The 26441-nt window shown below is 53.2% G+C and overlaps 1 protein-coding gene and 1 long non-coding RNA gene across 2 annotated transcripts in view; one reads left to right on the forward strand and one right to left on the reverse strand.

Annotated features, from left to right (window-relative positions):
- The window catches only part of LOC135405712 (uncharacterized), a 958894-nt gene that overhangs the window by 179238 nt on the left and 753215 nt on the right, over window positions 1–26441 (reverse strand). The gene's annotated exons all lie outside the window — the stretch shown is intronic.
- LOC135405597 (olfactory receptor 14J1-like) lies at window positions 6232–6935 on the forward strand (the record flags this gene model as incomplete). Its single annotated transcript, XM_064640306.1, has 1 exon — window positions 6232–6935. A coding segment is annotated over one exon (579 nt), but the record flags the coding sequence as incomplete, so codon positions are not given.

Here is a 26441-nt window from a genome sequence, read left to right on the forward strand (position 1 = left end):
GGCAACCATCATAAAGCCCCATTGCTATGGTCAGTTACCATGGCAACCAGCACACATTCCCACTGCAATGGTCAGTTACCACGGCAACGATCACACATTCCCATTGCTATTGTTGGTTACCAGGGCAACCATCATCCATTCCCGTTGCTATGGTCAGTTACCATGGCAACCATCATACATTCCCATTGCTACAGTCAGTTACCATGGCAACCATCATACAGTTGCGTTGCTACAGTCAGTTACCACAGCAACCATCATACCTCCCACTGCTACGGTCAGTTACCATGGCAACCATCATATGTCCCACTACTACAGTCAGCTACCATGGCAACCATCATACCTCCCACTGCTACAGTCAGTTACCATGGCAACCATCATAAATTCCCGTTGCTACAGTTGTTTACCATGACAGCCATTATACATTCCTGTTCCTGTGCTGAATTACCATGACAACGATCATACCTCTTGATGGTAGAGTCGGTTACCATGGCAACCACCATACCTTCCCTTTACTACAGTCAATTACCATGGCAACCATCATACATTCTTGTTGTTATAGTCAGTTACCATGGCAACCATCATACGTACCCGTTGCTATAGTCGGTCACCAAGGCAACCATCATACTTCCCACTGCTACAATCAGTTCCCATGGCAAACAGCACACATTCCCATTGCTATGCTCAGTTACCATGGCAACCATCATACATTCCCATGGTATAGTCGGTTACCATGGAAACCATCACACATTTCCATTGCTATGGTTGGTTACCATGACAACCACCACACATTCTCATTGCTATGGTCAGTTACCATGGCAACCATTATACATTCCAATTGTTATGGTCAGTTACCATGGCAACCATCATACTTCCCACTGCTACAATCAGCGTGGTAAACGGCATACATTCCCATTGCTACGGTCAGTTACCATGGCAACTCTCATAAATTCCCATTGCTACAGTCAGTTACCATGGCAACCATCATAGTTACATTGTGATGGTCAGTTACCATGGCAACCATCAAACATTCTCATTCCTATGGGCAGTTACCAAGGCAACCACCACACATTCCCATTGCTACAGTCGGTTACCATAGCAACCAGCATACATGCTCATGGCCATGGTTGGATACCATGGCATCCATCATATATTCCTGTTTATACGGTCAGTTCCCATGGCAAACAGCATAACTCCCAGTGGTACGGTCAGTTACCATGGCAACCATCATACTTCCCACTGGTACAGTCAGTTACCATGGCAACCATCATCCATTCCCGTTGCTACGATCAGTTACCATGGCAACTGTTCTACATTCCAATTGCTACAGTCAGTTACCATGTCAAACATCAGAAATTCCTGTTTCTACGGTCAGTTACCATGGCAACAATCATACATTCCCATTGCTACAGTTGGTTGCCATGGCAACCATCATACATGGCCATCGCTACGGTCAGTTACCATGGCAACCATCGTACAGTCCCATTGCTATGGTCAGTTACCGTGGCAACCACCATACACTCTACATTCCCATCACTACGGTCAGTTTCTATGGCAACCTCTTGGTTCCTCTTGGAGAGCAGCAGATGCAGATGAGCCTCCCTGTTGTCCACCAACCTGCCAGCTGTGCTCTAAAGGCCTGTGTCCCAAGGGCTGTCTTGAACAAGACCCTGCACAAACCTCTGGGACTCTTTGCATCCTGTCCTGGTGCCTTTCTAGTGAATTCCAGGGTTATCAAAGCCAACTGGAATGGGTTCTTTGTCTCACTCCACAATGTCACCCAAACCAGTCTCTCCTATGACCCTCACCCACAAAAGTTCATCCAATTTGTTCATCCCCAGAGCAGCTCCACAGGTCCCAGAAGCTCCTTCCCACTGAGGACACCTCTCTCCTGCTCTTTCTGTCCTGGGTCTCCTTGGCCTTCTCTCCCAACCCATCACAGCACCAAAACCTAGGAACTGTCTCAGCAGGCCTGGGCTGTTATTGCCTGCAAGTGGAATGAAGAGAGACTTGGGGCTGCAGCTCCTCCTCCTGTGCCCCACACGCAGGGCATTGGGGCCTGTCTGGCTGCAGCCCCTCAGCGGGGGCACCGGGGTAAGAACAGACTTGCAGTGGGGAAAGCTGCTCTGAAAGCCCCGAGAGCTGGGGTGGGCAGAGGCTTTGCTGACAATGGCCTTGGGGGGGACGTGCTGGGACTCAGGCCCAGGGGGAAAATCCCAGGCCTGATCCCTGAGGAGATCAGCACATGCTGCTGAAATGCTGGGGGAGAGAAGAGCCAGCAGAGGGAGGAGACAAGTGTGGACAGCCTGGGCTGATGGGATTTGGACTCGTGCCTGGCCCGGCCTTGGCTGGGCAGAGAAGGGACAGCCTTTGTGTCCCTGCAGGGCTGGGATTCACTCCCTGCCCCAAAGGCCCCCAGTGTGTCTGAGAAGCCCTGGGTGGTGCCTGTCCCACAACTGCTGGGAATGGGGACGGGGTCCCTGCACAGGCCCTGTGCTGTCCAGGGCAGCTGCTGCACTTGTGCTGCAGAGCCCTGGCACCTCCCCTGGCACTACAGGCCCCTCTTTGGCTGTTCAATCCAGCTCAGCTGCTCTCAATTAGGTTCAGCAATGAAGGGATGTCCAGGAGCCAACTGCCATTGTGCTCTGAGGACATGTAGAAAATACCCTGATAAGGAACAGGAGAGAGACCTCTCTCCCTGTGCCACCTGACTCCATTTGGTCACCTGAACACCTCTAGGGGCTGCCCTGGACAGAAGGAACAGTGACAGGTTCCCCTGTCCTACATGTGGGCACCTTCTGCCACTGAAGTTGGCCAAAGTAATGTCCCAGCAGCCTCTAAGAAGATCCCACAGCTGCTGCCCTGTCCCTAGGAACTGCTCCATTGGAGCCTGCAGTTCCCAGCAGGAATCTCAGTCACCTCTGGCCCCTCAGAAGGAACCAGGGGTTTGTGTCCCAGCAGGTCACTCCTGGCTTTGGTCTTCCTTCATTCCCAAGGGAGCTGGGACAAGGAGTCACCTGCAGGGGCCTGTTTTGGGCCCACTGAGCTGGGGCAGGAGGAATCCCAGCCCATGGGGGTTGTGGAGGGAGCTCAGTGTCCTTCTGGCCCCAGGTCTGCAGAGCCACAAGGAGACACCTCTGTTGACTCAGCTGAGTCCCTTCCCTCAGTGCAGGTGAAGGAGATCCCTCCTGGGCACTGTCTGGGTTTCCTGTCTAATGATGGGACATGAAAAGGGGCCTCTTGAACTTAACTCTGGGTCTGTTTGGAGAAATGACAGTGCTGAGAGAAGTGTCTGTGCCCAGCTGAGAGAAGGCACATCATTATTTCCTTCAGCTGTGTGCCAGCAGGTTCCCCTGGAGCCCCAGGGACAGCTGGAGAGAGCCCAGAGGGGCAGAGAAAGGGCTGCCTGGGGCTGTTGCTGTGCTGCTGAGCTGGGCCGGGCTCCTGGCACACAGGGAGCTCCTGGCAAGCAAGAAGAGCTTCAAAGAGACAGCTCTGCCCAGGAGCAGCTCCTCTGCACAGCCCAGCAGGGCTGAGGGCACTGCCTGCAGCACCCAGGGCACAGGAGAGAAGGCAGAGAGATGAGAGGCAGCCTGGGCTGGGAGGTGACTGAGCTCTCACCATGCGAGAAACCTTCCCAGGATTTGAAGGAAGAATTCTCTGGCTGTAGGAAAGTTCAATTTCCCTTCCTGGAGGCATCTCCTGAAGCTGGCACATCCCACAGCTTCCAGGATCTTTCAGCAGGACTCTCCCAGTTGCTGCAGTGCAGGGGAAGTGGCCATATGGCAGAGCAGGGCAGGAGCTGCAGGCAGCAAGGGCAGAGAGGAGAAGGGAGCAGGAGGTTCAAGGGATCCTGGGGTGGGAGGACAGGGCAGAGCTGCTCAGGGCAGGAACCTTGCCAGCCCTTTGCCACAGTCAGGCTGTGGCTGCAGAGCAGGGCAGGTGAGTTCCTGCAAGTGCCTCTGCCAGCTGCCAAATGGCAGCAGTGGCAGGAGCTGTCAGGATGGCTCTGCTGGATTTGCTGGGGTGCAGCAGGAGAAGCTGCTGCAGAGCAGGACTTGCTGCTGCCCCCTCAGAGGCCCAGGGCCAGAAGGTTCCCTGTGGCAGGGCTGGCTGTGGGGTGGGAAGGTGGGGGTGCAGCCAGGGGTGGCCAGGGCTGTGGGGCAGAGCAGGGTCCTGCCCCCAGGGCTCTGTGTGCTGGGGCAGGGACTCTGCTGCCTGCCAGGGGCAGCTCTCAGCCCGGCCAAGGAGCTGCCACGGCCCTGCAGGGAGAAGGGGTGGGTGGAAGGAGTGACCCCTCAGGGCTGGGCAGGGCTGGGCAGGGCCCTTCAGCTGCAGGCTCAGGGCTCCTCACAGCTTCAGCTCCACCTCCTCCATTTCCAGGGGCCCTTCTCAGGAAGCACATCCCCCCAGAACACCTCCCCCTTCCCAGCCACCACAGGGGTCTGGGATCTGCTCTGCAGCCCCTGCCCAGGCAGAGCTGCCCCTGGGCACTGGGCTGGGGATGGCTCTGGCAGCACTGGCAGGGAGCTGAGCTGGGCACAGGCAGGGGCTGCTGGCAGGAACAGCTCCTCACCCCGAGACAGGCAGGCAGGGAGAGGCAGCTGCTGCCACAAGGGCTGGGCAGGGGGATGGGGGCCCCTACCTGCTGTCCCTGTGGCACAGACCCCTTCCCTGAGCAGCTCCTGCCTGGGCTCCTTTCCCAGCCGAAGCAGAGCCTGTGCCCTCAGGCCCACGGGGGCTGGGCTGTGCATTGCCCTGCAGCAGCCAGAGCCCAGGCAGGGACAGGGCCCTGATTTCCAGCTGTCTCTCTGTGTCCCTCCTCCCTTGGCAGCAGCACTGTGGCATTTCACTGCCATCCTCTGCTGCCTGGGCTCTCCTTGTTCTCACCAGTGGGTTTTCTGAGCCAGTGTGGGGTTTGGGGGGGGGCAGATTCCTGTGCAGACACAAACCCTTTGGGTGCTGCTGTGGGGATGTGTCTGTGGGAGCCAAGCGCCCAAGTGCCCTCCAGGCACCTTCAGGGTATTCAGCTGTTTGCCTGGGGGTCCTGCAGGGCTGCAGGTGCCCTCCAGAAGGGCACAGCTCTGCCACAGTATCTCTGTGCTGCACAGGATCCACCTGGAGAAAACTCCTCAGTGCTAAATCCATGCAAATGCTCTGGGCAGCTGCAAGGAGCATTTTGTGTCTCACTCTGGGAGGGGAGAGATGAAAAGGTGAGGAGTGTGTCAGTCTGTTCTTTGGACATGGATTCCTGGATCTCTGGGCAGTTTCTTTGGAGGGGAACAGTTGAGTGTGATGCTCCTCCAGCTCCAAGCTGCCAGCACAGGGCAGCTGAGCCCAGGACTGATGGGCAGAGCAGCTCTTCTCTCTGCACTAAGGAACTGTCCCTGTGCCCCTCAGAACCCACAAGACTTGACCTGCAGTGCAATAGAAATGTCAGGGATTTCAAACCTCCACAACCACTCCTAAGTGTGGCAGGTGCAAGTGGGTGAACAAATCCAAAGAATTCCCTCAGCTCAGTCCTTCATTTGGGCAAATTGCAGACAGCAAAGCTGAGAAGCTCTTGGATGTGTCAAGAGTACAGTTAATTTGAGATCACCCTGCATTCCAAGTTCTCTCTCCCAGCAGAGCAAGGAGTCCTTGGGAGCCCATCCCAGAGTTCATGCTTCCAATGGTCCCCTCAGGCAGCAAAAGGCAGAGCTCAGGGGAGGGAGCTGCAGGGAGGTCTGAGAGAGGAGAGAGAGCCTGAGAGTGGGGTGGCTGAGACGGGTAATGTTTGGCTGCAGAAGCCTGGTCTAACTCAGCAGTGACTTCTCCTCCTCAACAGATCAAAATACCCTGGGGAAGGAGCAAATGTCCAACAGCAGCTCCATGGCCCAGTTCCTCCTCCTGACATTCTCAGACAGGCGGGAGCTGCAGCTCCTGCACTTCTGGCTCTTCCTGGCCATCTCCCTGGCTGCCCTCCTGGCCAACGGCCTCATCCTCAGCGCCGTAGCCTGTGACCACCACCTGCACACCCCCATGGGCTTCTTCCTGCTCAACCTCTCCCTCACAGACCTGGGCTGCATCTGCACCACTGTCCCCAAAGCCATGCACAACTCCCTCCATAACACCACAACCATCTCCTACATGGGATGTGCTGCACAGCTCTTTTTCTTTCTGTTCTTCTTCTCATCAGAGTATTTCCTCCTCACCATCATGTGCTACGACCGCTACGTTGCCATCTGCAAACCCCTGCACTACGGGACCCTCCTGGGCAGCAGAGCTTGTGCCCACATGGCAGCAGCTGCCTGGGCCACTGGCTTTCTCTATTCTCTGCTGCACACAGCCAATACATTTTCCCTGCCCCTGTGCCAGGGCAATGTCCTGGGCCAGTTCTTCTGTGAACTCCCACACATCCTCAAGCTCTCCTGCTCACACTCAGGCTACCTCAGGGAACTTGGGCTCATTGGGGTTAGTGGCTGTTTAGCACTTGGTTGTTTCGTTTTCATTGTGTTCTCCTATGTGCAGATCTTCAGGGCTGTGCTGAGGATCCCCTCTGAGCAGGGACGGCACAAAGCCTTTTCCACGTGCCTCCCTCACCTGGCCGTGCTCTCCCTGTTCCTCAGCACTGGTGTATTTTCCTACCTGAAGCCCCCCTCCATCTCCTCCCCATCCCTGGATCTGGCCCTGTCAGTTCTGTACTCGGTGGTGCCTGAAGCACTGAACCCCTTCATCTACAGCCTCAGGAACCAGGAGCTCAAGGATGCCCTGAGGAAAATGATGACTGGGTGCTTTTCAGGAGCAATAAAGTGCCTGTTTTCTGGTGTGTAGCATTCAGAATGGGACTCCTTAATGACCCAACCTTCCTGCTCAGGTTTTTCGTGGAGGTCATTGGATTCTTCTTGCAATAATTTTTTCTGCAATGAAATATTATTATGCATCTGCCTTCTAACTTAGTGTCTACCCACTGAATTTGACCCAGTGATGTAAAAATGATGAGTTGTTCTGTTTGGCTATTTAAACAAAATAAAGGACCCTGCAGTGCCTTCTTTGTCCAAATCCTTCTTCTCAGATGTTCCCAAAGGACAGCACACTGCAGGACAGGGGGTATTTGCAAACGGGAAGGGGACAATAATCCCAGCCCAGCAGCACTGCCAGGGTCAGCAGTGCTTGGTCTTTGCAGAGCTGCTCTCTTGCCACTCCCACACTGTCCTCCTGAGCCCCTTTCTCGCTGTAAGGCCTGAGTGCTCTCTGAGCACAGTCCTGGGGGCTGGAAGCCCTTGGAGCACAGGCAGGGACAGGCCCTGGGAACTTGTGAAGCAGAGCTGGGCTCCCTTCCATCATCTCCAGGATGCTGTGGGGTCTTCTGAGGCCACTGCATGGACTGGGTCACTTCTTCTGTGACCTTGCTCCAGGGCTGGAACTCTCCTGCAGTGTCACCATGACACTCCTGCTCTCTGCTTTCCAGGTTCCATTTTCAGATCCAGTCTTCCCCTCCTGTTCTCAGGGACATCCTGGGAGTGCTTCAGAGCTGCCATCCTGGGGCAGCTCCTGCCCAGCGTGGGCAGGCACAAGGTCTCTCCAGCTGCTCCTCTCCCCTCCCCAGTGCCACTGTTTTCTGCAGCCTCCTCATCCTTGCCCAGCACAGCCCTCCTGGCACAGTTGGACACAGCCCTTGTTCTCCCCCCTCCTCAGGCACCTGCCCAACCCCCTCAGCTCCAGCCTGAGGGCCACAAACCTTCAGGGCAGGGAGGCACTGGGGAAAATGCTGAGGAAACCTTTCAGCTGCACTCAAATCCAATTGGAGGGGTTGGCCTCGAGCAAGAAATCCCTTCTCATTCTCCAGAACCACCAGGACAACCTGTGTTGTGTCCTGGGCACTCCTCTGGAAGTGTGGGCTATGGAAAAGGTTTTGGTGTCAGGGATATTGGGAAGGCTGGGCAGTGTCACTGGGAGACCTCTCCCAAACCCTTGGAAAGGCCAGAGCCAGCCCAGAGCTTCCTGGGGCCTTGGCAAAGGCAGACATGGAACTAGTCTGCAAACAGGGCAGCAAGGAGGGTTGGCAGAGTTCCAGACTGCTCAGGCTCAGCAGGGAAGGGGAGAGGGCAAGTCCTCCTGCAGCCATTGCCAGGCATGGGAAGGACAAGGCAGGGATTGCAGAACTCTTGTGGGAGGGAAAAGAAGGGAATGTTGTGTGCCCAGACTTTATCAAGGCCCTCGACATGGTCTCCTGTGGTCTCTTAGAGCCAGACTGGTGAGAGCTGGACTGAAGAAATGGAAGATGTGGTGGGTGGGAAGTTGGCTGAATGAAGAGTGTCAAATCCATGGTACAAAGTCCTCTTGGCAGCAACTTCCTGATGAAGTCCCTCAGTGACCAGCCCTTGAACACCACTATAGAACATCTTTATTATCTCTCTGTACATTGGGACAAAATGTATTTTCAAGTCCTTTGTGGATGATGCCAAATTTCAGGAGCCGTTGAGCAACCTGTCCTGGTTTAAAGACACATTTTGGGGTGGGAACTCTAATAAAATGAACTCACTCTCCTTTTATTCCCCACCAGTAGAAGGAGACAAACTACAAGGAGGTATAAGTGAAAAAATAAGGGTTTACTGACAAGAAATATAGCAGCAAAAACAACAATATCAACAGAACAGTTCAAAGCATCAGCAGAGAGAGAAATTGCCTCCTCTCTCCCTTCCCCCTTTTCCCCCCTCAATGAACAAAGAACAAAAATTAAACCAGTGGAAAGAGAGGACAAAGCAAATTCTGGGAAACTCTCTGGTCCGAGATCAGTTGTGCTGCCCAAGAACACGCTGACTCCAGAGGTGTCCAAGCGGGGCAGAGCCGGCGACTCCGGTCCGTGCGGCGGCGGGGGGGAGGCAGCGGCTCTGCTTGATTCCATGGAGTTCTGGGGAGGCACAGTGGCCCCTTGGTTCTATGATGTTCTGAGATGTCTCAGGGTTCCTTTTGTTCCAAAGAGACCCCACATGTCACAATGGCCCCTTGGTTCTAAGAGATTTCACAGTGTCCCTGCATTCCTTTGGTTCCAGGAGGCCCTGCAGTGTCACACTGACCCCTGATTCCATGATGTTTCAAAGAATCATAATGGCCTCTTGATTTAAGGCCAACTGCACATGGGGCTGCCTTAGGGGGAATGTGGGCACCCAGACAAGGGAGTTGTCACCCCCTGGACTCAGTCCTGGGGTCACCACATCTGGACTGGTCTGTCTGTCTGTGAGGTTCCCCATTGTGGAGGAATGAGGAAGAACTGGAGAGGGTCTAGAGGAGATCTGACAGGATGGAGCTTTTCTCTATATTGGAAATAGAATGAAATCTCCACAAAGGTTAGCATTAAAAGTTCAGATTGAAGGAGAAGAAGAAGAAATGTCACTCAATGGGGACCCTTGTGGTGCAAGAGCTCACCCAGAGGGAGTCAGGATCAGCCCATGGATTTGTGTTCCAGGGAACAGCCAGAGCTGGTGCAGAGCCATCAGGGAGGGTCTAGAAATGCTGCTGGGAGGGGGTGGGAAAGCAGGAGGGGTGTGTGCAGCCTGCAAGGCCAGAGCAGCAGCAGGGCCAGGGCAGGACAGCCTGCAGGAGAGATGGCCAAGGGCTCTGGCAGGGCTGCAAGGCCCAAAGGCACCCAGGCCTTTGTCCCCTTGCCTCTGGCAGCTGCCTCTGCCACTCAGGCCACCACAAGCCACTTTCCTGGCAGGTTCTGCCCTTGGGTTCTGCCTCGCCCCTCCCTCAGCAGCCTGGCAGGGGTTGCCCAGTTTTGGGCCTTTGTTGTTCCTCCCCCTCCCATCCCAGTGCCCCCAAACAGCCCTGAGCCAGCCGGGAGGGACAGGATCTGCTGGGCCAGGGCCTGGGGCTCAGGCCTTGGCCTTTGTGCTCCACAAAACCAAGGCAGGCTTTGCTCAGCATTGCAGGGGCCTGCCCAGAGCCTTTGTCTGCCTGCACTCCTGGCCTCCAAGGAGCTGCTCCAAGGAGTCCCTGGGGAGGCTTTGGCAGTGCCTGCCCTCAGTGGGGCCCAGCAATGCTTCAAGGCACTTGCAGTTTGGCTTCTGACTTCTTGAGCAGCTTCTTCAATCTTCTCTCAGTACCTGAGGATGATGGACTCATCTCTAAACACACCGTGGGGCTCATTAAAAAACGGAAAAACAATTTCTTTCTCTTCCATTAATTGTCTTCATGTCTTCAAGACATAAACAACTAATTAGAGTTGTTTTGTAGTTTAGCTAAGGAGGAAGATTTTAAAGTGGACAACAAGGAAAAAATATTTTTTGATGAAAAGGAATGATTTACACAGAGCCTTTAGATGCAAGAGGGTCAGAATGCAAAGAATTTGAACCCAAAGATAAGAGGGCAAAAGTAATTATTAGCCTTTAATTATTGACCTGTTAAACTGTTATCAAGTGATTCAACAGCATTTGCTACAATTTTAACAGTGACTGAATTAGAGATTCACAAGAGCAACATTCCCACCACAGTCAATTCACACCCACACCCAGGCAGAGATGTGTGCACACATCAGGTGCTGGGGGTGGAAAGGTCCCTCTCCCAAAGTCTCCTTGTTGTCAGGGAAACACTCCCACCAATCCCTTTGTGTTTCCCACCAGACAAGGGTCCCAGCTGGAGGAGTGTTTGTGGAGGGGGATCAGAATTGTCCTGGGCATCAGCGCCGCTCTTTGGAGTGTTGCAAACTGGAGGGTTCCCGAGCTGGGAGAGGCTGCCAGAGGTGTCCCACTGAGAGGGAGGTGCTGGGGAGCTGCCAGGGCCTCCCTCAGCCCTGCTGGGTGTGGGCTCACAAGGGGACTGGCTTTAGTTATCTGCTGAATTTCCATCCTGGTGTCAGGAATGACTGGAGTTTTTAAACTATTTGGGAATTGTATCCTAACTGCTCCGTTCGGGTCACAATTCAGGCAGGGAATGTTCCAAGGCTTTAACGGGATGACTGATTATCCTCTGTTCCCAAAGTGTTCCACTCCAGATTGTTCCCACCTGTATCGTCCAGGAGCACCTGGTCCAGTCCAGGGACACTTCCCCACAGCCCTGGTGCAGTGCAGGGGCTCTTCATTGCTCAGCTGGTTTGGTCAAGGCTTGTCAGGAGCTCCTGAGATCATACTCAGAAGAAGGATGGGGACAGACTTAGTTGTCATAAGACAAGTGATAATGGTTTTCAACTGAAAAAGAGCAGATTGGAACTAGATAGAAGGAAGAAATTTTTTACACTGAAGGTGATGAAACACTGGCACAGGTTGCCCAGAGAGGTCATGGATGCCCCACCCTTGGAAACATTCAAGGCCAGGTTAGAAATGCTGTGAGCAACCTGATCTAGTTGAACGTGTCCCTGTTCATTGCAGGGGGTTGGACTACATGACCTATAAAGATCCCATCTGACTCAAACTATTTAGGATTCTATAGTTCTTTCCTACAGAGCCAAGGCTGACAAGGCTGACACAGGTTTCAGACCCAGCTGAGCATCTCCTTTGATGTCCCATCTGGCAGCTCTGCTAAAAAGCTGCTCCAAAGAACCTCCAGACCTAAAGGAGCTTTTGTGCTGGGCTCAGCTGCGGCTCTCAGGGCTGGGGGTTGGCTTTTGGCTGCCAGGTGCCCACCAAGGCTCTCTCTCACTCCTCCTCCTTCTCTGCCCACCTTCATGCCTGCAGAGTTGTTTCTCCTACATTTCTCTCACTCCTCTCTGGGTTCCAGCACCCTGGATTTTATCCTTTCTCCAAAGGGTTATCACACGGGTGCCTCTGGAATTGCTTTTTGGCTCAGCTTTGGGCACTGGCTGGGCCATTTTGGAGTTACCTGACACTGGCTCTCTCTGACACAGAGATCTCCTCTTCCCCAAGGGAAACCTGCAGCCCCCTCACTGCTACCTAACCTGATCCACAGGGTCATTCAAGTGCCCAGGAATACAGGAGGTCATTGATCCCATTATTCCTCAGGCTGGTTAAACAAGACTTTGTCCTCTCCCTCTCCCTGACTGCAGGTTCTTTCTGTCAGAGCAGAGCTGGGCTGGACCTCAGCTGTGCTTTGCTCCAGAGCCTGCTGGGGTGGGGGCAGATGGCAATGGAAGAGATGGGTTGGACTAGATGATCCTTGTGGGTCCCTTCCAACTCAGCATATTCTGTCATTCTGTGTTTGTTTGGGTTTGGTTTGGTTGTGTTTGGTCTTTTTCTCCCCTTTTGAATTGCCCTTCCTCTGACCCATGAGCTTTTTCTTCATTGTCTTGGCCCTTGCTGGCACCTGATGGCAAAACAAGTTTATCCAACTCAGTCATCTTGACCACGTTTTTGGTACAAGACACCATTAACTAGATGTGGTTTCTCACAGACTCGCTGCAACTTGGCCTCATCCACAAAGGAGTGGGAAGTGCATTTCCTCCCATCATCCAGAGACATAATAAAGATGTTCCATAGGAATGGTCAAGGGCTGGTCCCTGATGGATGTCACCTGGGAGTTGCTGCCAAGAGGAATTTGTGCCATGACTTTTGACCCTCATCAGTCATTCAACTTCCCACCCACCACATGTTTCACTTGTCCAGTCCAGCTCTCACCAGTCTGGCTCTAAGGAGACCACAGGAGACCATGTCAAAGGCCTTGATAAAGTCTGGTCACACAACATCCCCTTCTTTTCCCTCCTACAGGGGTTCTGCAATCCCTGCCTTGTCCTTCCCATGCCTGGCAATGGCTGCAGCAGGACTTGCCCCATCCCCTTCCCTGCTGAGCCTGAGCAGTGTGGAACTCTGCCAACCCTCCTTGCTGCCCTGTTTGCAGACTGGTTCCAGGTCTGCCTTTGCCAAGGCCCCAGGAAGCTCTGGGCTGGCTCTGGCCTTTCCAAGGGTTTGGGAGAGTCTCCCAGTGACACTGCCCAGCCTTCCCAATATCCCTGACACCAAAACCTCTCCATTATCCCACAGTTCCAGTTTAGTGCTCATGACACAACACACATTCTCATGGTCCTTCAGGAGAAAATTAGAAGTGGTTTCATTAGAGAGGTCAACTGGTGGAGCAGCCCAGTCTGGTCTGGCCCCACAGCAGTGCCCAGCCCAGGGTGCTGCAGAGCTCTGGGCACTCCCCCCACAGCCCCAGCCCCTCTGAAGGGCACAGCAGCTCCTGGGGCACAGAGAGGAGTCTCAGCATCCCCATCAGCTCAGGGGCTGGACACTCAGCATGGCAGGAGGAAATGGAGGGCAGGGAAACTGCAGGAGCCCTGGTGTCACCTGCAGGAGATGCCCAGCACAGCCTGACTGTGCCCCTCAGTGCCAGCCCCTCTGCCCAGCCCAGCCCAGAGTCCTGGCCCAGGGACAGAGCAGCCTGTCCCCAGGGGGGGCTGCAGAGAGAGGTGTCTCTGTGTCAGGGATTCCTCTCTGCAGGCCCAGAAATGCTGCCTTGCTCTTCTGCAGGGACATCCCTTTGCCCAGGTCAGTGTGTCCAGGCTGCCTTGGCCAGTTGCAGATCCCAGCCTGGGATCCCTGCAGGGCCCTGAGCTGGAGGTGCTGCTCTGCACAGGGAGGGGCTGTGGCACCCTGGGCTGAGCCTGCACTGGCCATGCTGGTCAGGGTGGGGAGCAGACCCAGCAGGATGGGGATCACTCCTCTCCACCCTCTGCCATAGTCCTGGAAGGCTCAGTAGCCAAGAACAAGGCTGGGCAGGACCATGGGCTGTTTCCAATGGCACAGAGGGCAGGGCAGGGCTCCACTCCATGCAGCCTGTGGGCTGGAGAGTTCTTCAGGACACCCTCCTGGAAAGCCCAGCCCTGGCTCTGGTACAGCCCTCCCTGAACTGGGGAGGCACAAGGGGAGTTCACTGTGGGTCAGACGAGTCACTGGCCAGAGTCCTTTCTCTGTTCCTGCTGCATCCCCTGGGGTTGCAGAACTCTCCTTTACCAGTTCACAGGGAGATTTAGTACTTGATCTCTGGTAACTCCACCCTGGGCAGGATTCTGCTCCAGGGCTCCATTCCCTGCTGACTGGATGGGATGGGCTGTCCCTGCAGATCCTCTGTGCTCTGCTGCACTTCCTGAGTTCCTACAGACAAGTCCTCACCTCCATCAGAGCCCTCACAAGCTGCAGAGCCCCAGGCAGGTGACTTGGAGACCCTTTGCCACTGGCCACCAGCACAGAACATCTGAACCAGCCCTCAGTCCCTCAAGTACCCCAGTGAGTCACTTCTCTCACTGCAGGGACTGAATGGGGAAACAAGCAAAGCAATGAGACTTTGCAGAGTCTGTTCCTTGGCCTTGTGCTTTACACCAACCTTTCAAAAAGAACAAAGTCTTCAGGAACTGCCCAGGGGGATCCCCTTTCCTGATGGAAATGATGTTAAGGAGCCCAGCTCTGTCTCAGCAGTGCCCAGGGCCTGTCCCTGCCCATGGTCACAGGACTAACACAGCAGTGACTGAGCTGCCAGAGCACTCAGGCCTTGGGCAAGGAGCAGAAAGGAGAGGGAGGCAGTGGGAAAAGAGCATCTCTGAAAAGCCCAAGAGCTGCTGCTGCTCCCTGGCAGTGCTCCTGTACCAGGACTCTTTACCCCTTCTCATCTGCACACAGGCACTGCCCTCCAGCTTCAGGGAACTTCTTCAAAGGGGAATTTGGAAAAAAGAATTCAAATCCTTTATTCTACACAGAGACTGTGTTTCCTCATGTACAGAATAACAAAGGCAGGATATTTCACAAAGAAGTTGCTGCAGGAACTTTTATTTTGTTTAAATGCACACAAAGAATGATTCCTCATTTACACAATTGTGGGTCAAAACAAAGAGGTTGAGAGTGAATTAGGTGTGAGATGAAGAATAAATTTCTGTGTTAACAACATTAAAAGAAGAAGAAATATAGGAAAACTCCCCTGCTGCCACTCTCAAAAGCTTTAGAAGGCAGGCTAGGCCAGTAAAGGGTTACACAATGAGTGTTCTGCAGAAGGAATAAGACAGGTTGTTACTCCTGAAAGCCATCCAGTCATCAGTTTCCTCAGGGCATCCTTGAGCTCCTGGTTCCTGAGGCTGTAGATGAGGGGGTTCAGTGCTGGAGGCACCACCGAGTACAGAACTGACAGGGCCAGATCCAGGGATGGGGAGGAGATGGAGGGGGGCTTCAGGTAGGCAAAGAATGAGGTGCTGATAAACAGAGAGACCACAGCCAGGTGAGGGAGGCACGTGGAAAAGGCTTTGTGCCGTCCCTGCTGAGAGGGGATCCTCAGCACAGCCCTGAAGATCTGCACATAGGAGAAAACAAGGAAAACAAAACAACCAAGTCCTAAAGAGGCACTAACCCCAATGAGCCCAAGTTCCCTGAGGTAGCCTGAGTGTGAGCAGGAGAGCTTGAGGACGTGTGGGATTTCACAGAAGAACTGGCCCAGGGCATTGCCCTGGCACAGGGGCAGGGAAAATGTACTGGCTGTGTGCAGCAGAGCAGTGAGAAAGCCAGTGGCCCAGGCAGCTGCTGCCATGTGGGCACAAGCTCTGCTGCCCAGGAGGGTCCCGTAGTGCAGGGGTTTGCAGATGGCAACGTAGCAGTCGTAGCACATGATGGTGAGGAGAGAAAACTCTGCTCCAAGGAAGAAGAAAAAGAAAAAGAGCTGTGCAGCACATCCCATGTAGGAGATGGTTGTGGTGTTATGGAGGGAATTGTGCATGGCTTTGGGGACAGTGGTGCAGATGCAGCCCAGGTCTGTGAGGGAGAGGTTGAGCAGGAAGAAGCCCATGGGGGTGTGCAGGTGGTGGTCGCAGGCTACGGCGCTGAGGATGAGGCCGTTGGCCAGGAGGGCAGCCAGGGAGATGGCCAGGAAGAGCCAGAAGTGCAGGAGCTGCAGCTCCCGCCTGTCTGAGAATGCCAGGAGGAGGAACTGGGCCATGGAGCTGCTGTTGGGCATTTGCTGCTTCCCAGCACTGGGACACTGTTGAGAAACAGGAAAGGACAGGGAGAAGTTAAGACAGACTCCTCTAAGCAAAGTCACTTTATTTCTCATAGAAATCCCCTGAACTGAAAGACTTTTCCTTTCCCTTGTTTGTGCTGGCTGAGGGTGCTGTAAGGAACAGGAGCTCTGTCCATGTGCTGCCAAGGGCTCAGTTTTCCCCTTCTCCAGTGGGGACACGGAGCTGGTCTGTGACGGCATCAAACCCTCCCAAGGGATGTCAGGCATCATCCACCTTTAATGGAAAAGTTCAGTCTCCACTCTCAAGACGTGGAAAGGCTTAGCTTTCCTTTAAATAACATCTGTGTTTATTATTTTTGATGGTTGCATCTGCTACCTGCTCTTGTTAGGAGTACAAATCCCCATTTTTATGATGGAAAATGTAACAAGACTTTAAACAGGAGAGGACAAACAGCTCAGCTCTCTGTAGCTCAGTGCAGAGCCAGGAGAGCTGCAGTGTCCTTCTGTCTGTTCCCATCTGCCCTGTGCTTTCCCTCGTGCTGCCTGAACATAACTTCACATGCAAATTAATTTTTAATAAACACAAATACCTACAGTCTGATGAGTGCAGGGCAGCATTGTTTAAAAGGGCAGCTTTGTTAAATGTTCTCTGTTCCAGCCCAGCAATGCAGTGTTGCCCAGGGGAATCTCTGGCTGTGCAGGCTCTGAAGGCAATGTCAGAGCAACCCTGAGGAGGCTGGAAAAGTGACCCAGAGCTACATGTAAGGCACAGATGTGGGGATTTCTGATACTGCCTGGTCTCTTCTCCTCCAAGAAGAATAGATTTGCAGTTTCAGTGCCTCCTTCTGAACTGTGAGATTAATTTTTATGACCAATTTCCCACCCAGAAAACACGTATTTGAAGATGGAAAGTACAGGATCCTTCACATTGAGGTATCCCATGACTTGCTGTGCTTTCTTAAAACTCCTCTGAGAAATGTTCTGCAACGATCTGGAGCTGTGAGCAGCCCTCACAACCTGCAGCCTACTCTAAACACGTGAAGAGCCCTTTCCTGCCCTCCCAGGGGTTGCTCCTTGCCCACAGCCCTTGTGCCCCAGCCCTGGGAGCAGCTCCCCGGGCCGGCTGAGAGCTGCCCCTGGCAGGCAGCAGAGTCCCTGCCCAGCACAGCGCCCTGGGCTGCAGGACCCTGCTCTGCCCCACAGCCCAGGGCACCCCTGGTTGCACCCCCGGCCTCACAGCTCTGCCAAAGTGCCCCAAAACAGCCCCTGCTCCCCCATCCCATCAGCTGGGGCTGGGCCAGCTTTAGGAGATGCCTCCAGGAGCTGCCCCTGCACTGCCCTGCAGCCACAGACTCACCGTGTGCAGCCCTGCCAAGGTTCCTCCTGCAGGGAGCTCTCAGCCATCCTGCCAGTGCTGAGCCCCTTGAAGCTCTGTCTGTGCCCTGCTGGTGTCCCTGAGCTGGCCTGGCAGTGCCCTCAGCCCTGCTGGGCTGTGCAGAGGAGCTGCTCCTGGGCAGAGCTGTCTCTTTGAAGCTCTTCTTGCTTGCCAGGAGCTCCCTGTGTGCCAGGAGCCCGGCCCAGCTCAGCAGCACAGCAACAGCCCCAGGCATTTCATGACCCTCTGGGGGGTTTGATGTTGTTTACATGAGACTCAGTCCCTGAGAGGAAGTTCAAACAACTTTTCAACAAGTCAAAATGAGATTGAAACATTGAAGTTTCTTGTAGTGCTAATGAGTCTCACTGAGGGACACAACTGAGAACATGTCCCGAGATTCCAGTTGGAACAGAAAACTGCAGACAGTGATGACAAGGATGGACAAGCAAGGGAAAGGTGGCTCTGATGCTGATGAAACCTTGACTTCTTTCCTTAATCCAAAGGGCCAAGCCCTGACTCCCAGCCCCTGGGAAGGGACATCCTGTCCCTGCCTCATGCCTCAGGGCTCTTCCTGGGGCACTGGGATGTGGGATGTGCAATGCCAAGGGCAGGCCCATGGGGTGGCACCTGCCAGGCTGCTGAGCAGGGACAAGGAGGCCATGAGGCCCCAGGGCTGCAAAGGGCACTCCCCTCCTCCTGGCCTCAGGGGCACAGACAGCAGCCCTGGCCAAAGGCCTGCAGAAGGTGGCTCTGGCAGGGCCTTTCAGCTTCTCCCCCTCCCTGTCTCCTCTCCAGCCCAGGCTGTCCTACGGTGTCCATGCCCTGCCCCTTTCCCTGCAGGCTGTCGTCATCCCCCCGGCTGCCCCACCTGGCTGGCACCTTCCTGCACTGACATCTCTGCGTCCTCCCTGGCTCTTCCTGCACACACAAAGGGCTCATCCCTTGGCCTCATCCAGACTCCTCCTGGGTGAAAATGCACCACAGCATTTTCCATGGAGTGAAATTCCTTTTTCCTCATGTCCACTCAGGACCTCCCCAGCTGCACTTGGCATTATTTCTTTCTTTCTCATGCTCTTTTCTGCTCTGACAAAAGGATCCACCATCTCTAAATCCTCCCTTCAAGCCCTCTGAGGGCTGTCCTGTGCTGTCCTCAGTCTCCACACCAGTGAGGCCACAGCTCCTCAGCCCCTCTCTAGTGCTCCTGTGCTTGAGACCTTTAAAGCCCATCTTGGGAGATCTCTGGGCACTCATTAATGTTTTTGCAGATGAAAATGTCCTGCTCATAGTCTAAGTAAATCCCGGGGATACTTTTTACCAAGGCCTGTGGTGGCAGAACAGGGAGCAGTGGCTTTGAACTGAAAGAGCAGAGTTTTATATTGGATAATAGGAGGAAAGATTTAACAATCAGGGTGGCAAGAACTGAAGTAGGTTCCCAGGAAACTGGATGTCCCATCCCTGCATTTGTGCAAGGTCAGGGAGTGTGAGTAACCTGAATTAATAAAAGATGTCCCTGTGCATGTGCAGGGACTTGGACCAGATGACCTTTTATCTCCCTTCCAAGCCAAACCATTCTGGGATTCTTTTGAGTCCAAAGTCCCAAACTCTTTCTCCAAAGAATTTTCATGTTGAGGACATGAACTGCCATGATTTTGGAGAAACCCTTCTATGCCCAAAAGGTAACAATTCCAAGGAAGTTCCAAGGTATCTGTAGGAAACTTTAAGCAAGTGGGTCAATGGCAGAACCTCTCAGGGTGACCTTGCAGCTGAGGATGGGGGATTTGGCCTCGGGCTCTGAGACTCATGATGGGCAGCCAGAAAGGGGATTTGGGGACTGGGCAAGACTTGTCATGGGATGTCTAGGAAAGAACCAAAGCAAGGGTAGGATCACAGTGGTTTCTGGAGAAACAAGCATGAGAAAACAGAGAGAAAAAGGAATGAAAAAGCTGGTCATGTTAAACAGGAGGCTGGTCAAGACACGTCCCTGGCTGTGCCCTGCAAGTGATCCCCACAGCCTGTCCCCTTTTCTTAAGAACTCCATTGCCAAGAAGTTTCTGTGGGGAGGGACCTCTCTGCTCCTGGCACAGATTGTGGCCCAAGTTCCAGCCCCTGCAGCAGGAGCCACAAATAGTCAGGTCTTGTGTTCTTTGTGGGGCCAGACTCTGCCCAGACTGGGGGGTGTGTGTGTTGGAAGCACAAAAGAGTGAAGCAAATGCAAAGCTAAACACCCAATGGAGCCTGACTTTGTCCCTAAGTGGGGGATGAGAATTGGACCCAACATGTGCAGGGACAGAGGGAGGGGTTTGTCCCCCTGGCCCTGCCCAGAAGGGACACCTTTCAGGAAGGGTTGTGGCCTTGGCTGTGCTGAGGGTTGCCCCGGGCAATGCAGCTTGGGATTGCAGTGGCACTGTCAGGGCTCTGCAGAGCTCCTGGCAGTTCCTGCATTTGTCCCCAGCAATGCCAGAGACCTGCAGGGGTTGCAGTCAATCCCTTGTGCTCTTTGGGACCCCGACTGGCTCTGCTGAATGTCAGCAGGCCTGGAGTTCCCAGACTGTTCCTGCATCCAGGGTCGGGCCTGCAGTGACGTTTGTGCAGCATTCAATTGGGGCAGTGGCAGGATGGCCATGGATCCATTCCTGCACAAACACAATGGGGCTCCATCCCAGGCAGGGAGAGAATGGGCCCACAAATGTTGGAAGGATAAGAAGCAGGGAGTTTTGGCACTGTGGATTCCCATGGAACCAAAGGAACCCTGGGACATGGTGGAACCTCCTGGAATCAAGGGGACATTGTGACCCTGCAGCACCTCATGGAACCAAAGGGAGTCTGGGACGTGGCAGGGCCTGATGGAAACAAAGGAACCTCCTGGGAACAAAGGGACCCCAGGACACTGCCAAAAGTCAGGGAGACAAGGGAACCCCAGGACACTGTGGAATCTCCTGGAATCCAGGGGCCATTGGGAACATGGGACACTGTGGAACCTCATAGAATCAAAAGGACCCCGGGACTTTGTGGAACATCAGGGAATCAAGGGGCCAGTGTGACATCCCAGAACCTTTTGGAACCAAAGGGAACCAATGGGACATTTGGAATCTGATGGAATCAAGGGTCCATTGTGACCTTGTGGAACCTCACAGAATCCAGGGGCCATTCTGATTCTGCAAGGCCTTCTGGAGTCAAAGGGACCATTGTGACACTGGGGAACCTCATGGAATCAAGGGTCTATTGAGACACTGGGGAAAATGATGGAATCACTGGGCCATTGTCACACTGCAGGGCCTTATGGAGCCAAAGAACGCTGGGAAACAGTGCAACCTCATGGAATCAAGGAGCCATTGTCCCACTGCGAAGCCTCAGGAAATAAGGGATCCAATCTTTGCCTCAGATTTTGTCAACAAATTAAATTTAAGGAATTACAGAATTGAGATTGAACCACATTTGTCCCACAGGTTTTAATGATTGGTCAAATTAGAATATTTTTAAAATATTTAGAATATTTTATTTTTAAAATATTTTATATAAAATTCTTACAAATGATCAGACAAAAGATTCAAATCAGAATTATTTACTACACAGTAAAAATGCTAAAACTACTAGTAATACAGTGTAAAATAGGATAGTGCACTATATTGAGGCAATTATTGAAATAATTATATTAAAGCTAGCCAAAAGAAATAATTATTATGTAGACATCTGATGTGACTCACCCAGACCAACGGTCGTGGAGAGATTTCTTTAGCTCAACCTTGAGGAGTGTCCTTAGAGGGCGTCCCCACCCAAGGCAGGAATCTCCACACATCTACCCCAAGAAGGGCTGTGTTAGAAGAACCTGCCTGGATGAAAGGGGACTGGACTTCTCTAGTAGGAAGGGATTGACTGCTCCTCACAAATGGACAGGCCAGTGAGCAGCTTCTCTGTCCCATCCAACTTCCAAAAGCAGGAGGTGTGTTTGGAGTTGGGTGAACCAGGCTGGTTTGAGCATCATTCAACACCAAAACCATTCCCAGGGTGCCACCGGTGACTGGCAGATCTCACAGACAGCTTGCATGAGAGCTGGCACTGTTGGCACTGTCTGATGGCATTTTAGGCCTTCTCAGGGTCGGCCCTCCTGCCACCCGGGTCGAGAGGTTGGCTGTGAAAGTCCATCCTGGAGATGCCCAGGGAGCCAAGAGTTGGGCTCCTGAGTGACATCCAACAATGGACAGGGGGATGGGACTGACCAGATGAAAGTGTCTCAGGTAGAGCTGGACTGGCAACACAAGGGGGAATTATTCCTGGCTCGCTGGGCCCAGGACACCTCAGGTCCTCAGGGAAGAGGTGCAACATCCAGCTGGGCTTGGGATCCAGGGCTGCATTTAACCCTGGACACCAACTGCCAGGTTCTCCAGACCTGGGAAACATGTGCTGCCATCAAAGAGGCCAAGAGGGTAAAGCCCCTGTGGGGTGGGGGATGATGGCTGAACTAGAGATGTGGGCAGGCCTGGCAGATTGATCCCAGCACACTCCCCAAACCCACCAAGGCAAGCTCTACGTGCTGACCATGGTGGACACAACCCCTGGATGGCAGGAGACACCCCCTGTGCCTCCCACCACTGCCCAGAACACCATCCTGGGCCTGGAAAAGCAAGTCCTGGGGAGACACGGCCCTCCAGAAACACTGGAGTTGGACAGCAGGACTCTTTTCCAAAACAACCTTGTGCACACCTGGACCAGAGAGCTCAGCATGGAGTGGATGGATCATATTCCCTGTCAGGCACCAGCCTCTGGGAAAGTTGGATGGTAGAGTGGACTGTTCAAAGCCACCTAGTTAGTTAATCCTGTAAGCTCAAGAGAGAAAACTCCAGGCCAATTCAGTATCTAAGATCAGCTCAAAAGAGCAGGTCCTTTAATCAGGCCCACAGCCCAGGGGAACACACACGACGCGCCCTCCCAGGCAATGGTTCTACAGTTTTAGAAGATGGTCTGTCCAATGCCAGAACTCTCTACCCCCCGGTTCTGCCCAGTTCTGCCCCCTGACAGGCCCTTTGGGAATTGGGTTTAGGGTCTTTGGGACCCCTTCTTCCTCATCTTTATCTTCTTCACAGCACATACAGTCCTTGGAGCCCCTCCAAAGTTCTGGGCTTGAAGGTTGCTTTGTCTGTTGTGGGATCTTGTTGTCCAGGCCTAGGGTGTGATGTTGTTCAATAGAGGTGTTTTTCTACAATTCTACCTTGAAAAGATATCTAAACACACTAAAGGAATTTAGAAAGTTTGATATAAAATGGTGTCCTAGTTAGAACAGCTGGGACCGATTCATCACTGGATGGGTGTAGCCCAAAACTGTGTATTCTATGGCCCTCCATGCCATTTCCCAGAAACTGTTGTCGGGGGGGGGGGGGGGGGTGGCTGCCTGTGGGAGGGGAAGTTCCTGTCCTCATACCCTTTTATGGAATTCCCTGCTCTGAGGGAAGGACTGGTCATCCTTTTATGGAATTCCCCGCTCTGAGGGAAGGATTGACCATTCCTGCCTGAACTGGAGAATATATAAACCTGGAGTTTCAGGACCTTCCTACCACTCGTGGGATCCAGAGGAAGACTACAGCTCACTGCTCTCAACCAGACTGAGACCACCACCCTCAACTGGACTACAATCACCACTATTGACCAGACTGCAACAGCTCTCCCACCAGCAGGTTTTTCCCCTCTCCCTTTACTTTGGACTCAAGGGGGGGCCCAAGGAACAGCACTTGGTTCATGCCCCAGGGTGCTGGGTTATACATTTGGGTTTTGTGGGTTAAGACCAATTGTTTGTTTGTATAATTGTACTTATTGTATTATTTGAATAAATTGTTATTCTGACTTATAATCTCTCCTTTGAGTTGAGTTCATTTCCCCTGCTGGTTAACTCTTAAACCAGCACAAATGGGGTAATAGGGTTGGGTCTGTATAAACTCCTGTGCTAAAGGGTAGCATATAAAACAATTAGATTAGCATCCACATTTACTACACAACTCCTTTTGAAATATATAAAAAGCTAAAAAACCAAAAATATCCAGAAAACTTTAAGGCATCACACAGACCTAGTTAGGTAACTCTACCAGTTGAACTGGCCCTGCCCAAAAAGAACCTCTCTGTACCATTGAAGGGGATAAAATCCCTGTGGTCCATATGAGGAATATGTTGGGGAGGACAGTTTGGATGAGTCCTGCCTTAAGCAAAGGCAAAGCCACCGATGGGATTGTTTCTGCCAAGGACTTGGGTGCACTTGGTGGATGATGCAGAGGGATGGGGAAACACTCTGTGTCCCTCAAGGGGATTTGATTTTTGGGTCAGAACAGTCCGTGATGTTGAATTGTAGAATATTGTTTGCTGAATGACACTCCCACTGTGTGCCAGAACTCCCATGAACAATTAGGTGTTTCCTTAGGTACATTTTTTTATTTTCTATGCTTTTGATGTTTTCTTAAAAAAAAATTCCTGTTTCCATCCCCTCCTTCTTCAGTAGCCCCCATCTTGTGTGTCCCAGAGACTTAGTCTAACTGGGGAGTCTCCTATTGGATTTGAGTGACAGAAATGAACCTGCAATAACCTTTTGTCTGAGATTCCTTTCCTGAGCAGAGCAGGACTGATCAGGAAATGAGAACAGCTTTCTGGCTGCCCCAGCTTAGGGACTGGCCCTGTGCCTGGAGCTGGAAGAGCTCTAGAGGACCACAAGGGCCAGGGATTTGTGCTGGCCTGGGGATATGGGATGGCAGGGAGGGGCTGCAGAGCTCTCAGGATCTCCTGCAGAGCAGAGCAGGGCTCACCGGGAGCCTCCTTTCCCTTTTGCCAAGCACGTTCCCCCCCAGCTGGGGCTGAGTCCTCTCGGAGCTCCAGCTCTGCTGTGCCCAGAGGGGCTGGGGCTGTGGTGCCACTGCCCAGAGCAGCCTGCCCTGGGCAAGGCTGTGGGGCCAGAGCCGCCTGGGCTGTGCTGGGGAGAGGCCCTTGGGGGTGGAGAGAGCTCAGGGCAGGTGGGAGAGCTTGGAGGGAGCTGGGCTGGGCTGGAAAGGAGCTGGGAGAGAAAGCCCTGGGTGTGTCTGTGACACTGTGTGAGCGTGCAGGGGGAGGACTCAGCCCAGGGGGGTTGTGGTGCAGAGCCAGGGCCTGTGGAAGGGATTGAAAACATGATGCAAGTGCCAGCGAGAGGAGGCTGCTCTGTGCCCTTGGTGGCACCAACAGACAAGGGATTGCTGGGCATGGCCTGGGCTGTGCAGGGGGACTGTGGGAAAGGCAAAGCTCCCCTGCAGTTGGGGCTGCAGGAAAAGTCCAGAGCCCAAAGAGCCTCCAGGGCTGTGTTGGACACCAAGGCTGCAGGAGGGAAAGGCAGAGCTGCTGTGCAAATGTGGGGGTTTTAATTCCAGCAGACACTGATGTGGTGCTCAGGGACTCCATGGCTTCTCTGCCTGAGGCTTTCCTGGAAAGGTCTCTCAGGCCTCTGTGCTCAGGGAAGGGCTTCAGGGAGGAGGAGAGCACGTCTGGGCAGGAACCTGCTGAAATCCCCGAGGGACAAATGGCAGTGTGTGCCCCTGCAGGGGATTCAGCCTGGCCATGGCACAGCTGGAGCTGCCTGGCTGGGAGCAGCCCTGTCAGAAGCTGTGGCTGGGCAGGGAGCTGGGCAGGAGGCAGCCGTGTGCCCTGGCAGCAAGGGAGGCCAGGAGCACCCTGGGCTGTGGCACCAGGACATCAAGGACGTGCATTCTCCAGCTCACTGTGGCTGAGGAAAGCTGCAGAAAGAGCTGGGATGTTTATAAATTGTATTGACTTTACTTTTTGTTTGTGGGCAATGAAGAGAAACTTTTTGTGGCTCTAAGTCTCACCAGTTCCAGACCTCCCAACTCCAGAACCTCCTCTAACTGGCCTGGGCCCATGGATCCAGCCTGTCCAGATCCCTCTGCAGAGCCTTCCTGCCCTCCAGCACATCAACACTCCCCCCAGCTTGGTGTGCCCTGGGAACTGCCTGAGGCTGCACTCGATGCCCTTGTGCAGATCCTTGAGAAAGAGATTGAAGTGCCCTGAGCCCAGTGCTGAGCCCTGGGAACACCCCTGGCTGGAACTCCATTGCCCACCACTCCTTGGGCCTGGCCATCCACACACATGTTTGCCCAGTGAACAGATGCTGCAGAAGGTGTTTGATAAAGGTCCTGTAAGCCCAGAATATTGGGATCAGTGCAGATTTAGCTCTGCACAACACAGAAGTTAATTCACTTTTTCTTTTCCTCCCTCTGTGGATCGAGGGAACTTGTGACTTCAGTGTGTGACTCACTGTGTGCAAAGGGCAAATATGGACAGAATCCGGGGCAGGGAGTGTTTGGGGGACCTTGAGATGTGTGCTTGACACAGAAGGGGGTTACCATTGGTCTAAGACTATCTACTGCAGAATGTGGACTTCAGGGGAGGCAACGTGGACTTAATATACAGCAGAGGAAAGAGTTTTGATTTTTATTGAGCTGTGCCTTCCTCTGGTTTTGTTTTCTGTCAATAAATGAACATCCCTCTGTGTCTCAGGCAGCTCTTTCTCCAAGCCAAGCAGGTGGGAGTTGGTGCCAAGGAGCTGAAACCTGCAGGTCCAGCCTTGAGTGGAGGGAGCTCAGATTTGCCTAAGGTTGCTTTGAGTGCCAGGGGTTTGATGAGGGAATGGTGGGGTGGGGATAGGGATAAAGTCTGATGGATTGTCAGACATAAAGGGTCTTGATTTTCTTACCTATTCAGACTGAATTAGGAGGTGCTTGGGATCAATATCGACTGGGGATTGCTGATATCAGTGTAAAACCAGGAAAAAAAGAAACAGACCACAAAAAAGACATCTTTTCTCATGGTTTTTATTAATACGAGATATTCACTTTGAATGCACTCCTGAGATCTGTCTAATTAACCACAAAGGAAATGAAGACTTACAAGGAAATTATTCCCAGGGGCTTGTCTGGTTAAGATGCCATCTCTGAGAAGAGAGTGTGGAGGAATGAGCAGACAAGGAGACCATCCCTGGGGCTGGGGCAGCAGGAACTCAGAGTCACTGGTTCCAGGAGGCAAATGGACTGTGGGATGTTTCTGGGAGAGCCCCTAAAGGCTGTGCTGGTTTCAGGGGGAGTACAGTTAAATTTCTTCCCCGTGGCTGGTGCAGGGCTGTGTTTTGGCTTTGTGCTGAACACAGGGTTGATAATCACAGAATGACAGAATAGGATGAGTT

Source organism: Pseudopipra pipra, chromosome W (genome assembly GCF_036250125.1).
Source record: "Pseudopipra pipra isolate bDixPip1 chromosome W, bDixPip1.hap1, whole genome shotgun sequence".
Lineage (NCBI taxonomy): Eukaryota > Metazoa > Chordata > Aves > Passeriformes > Pipridae > Pseudopipra > Pseudopipra pipra.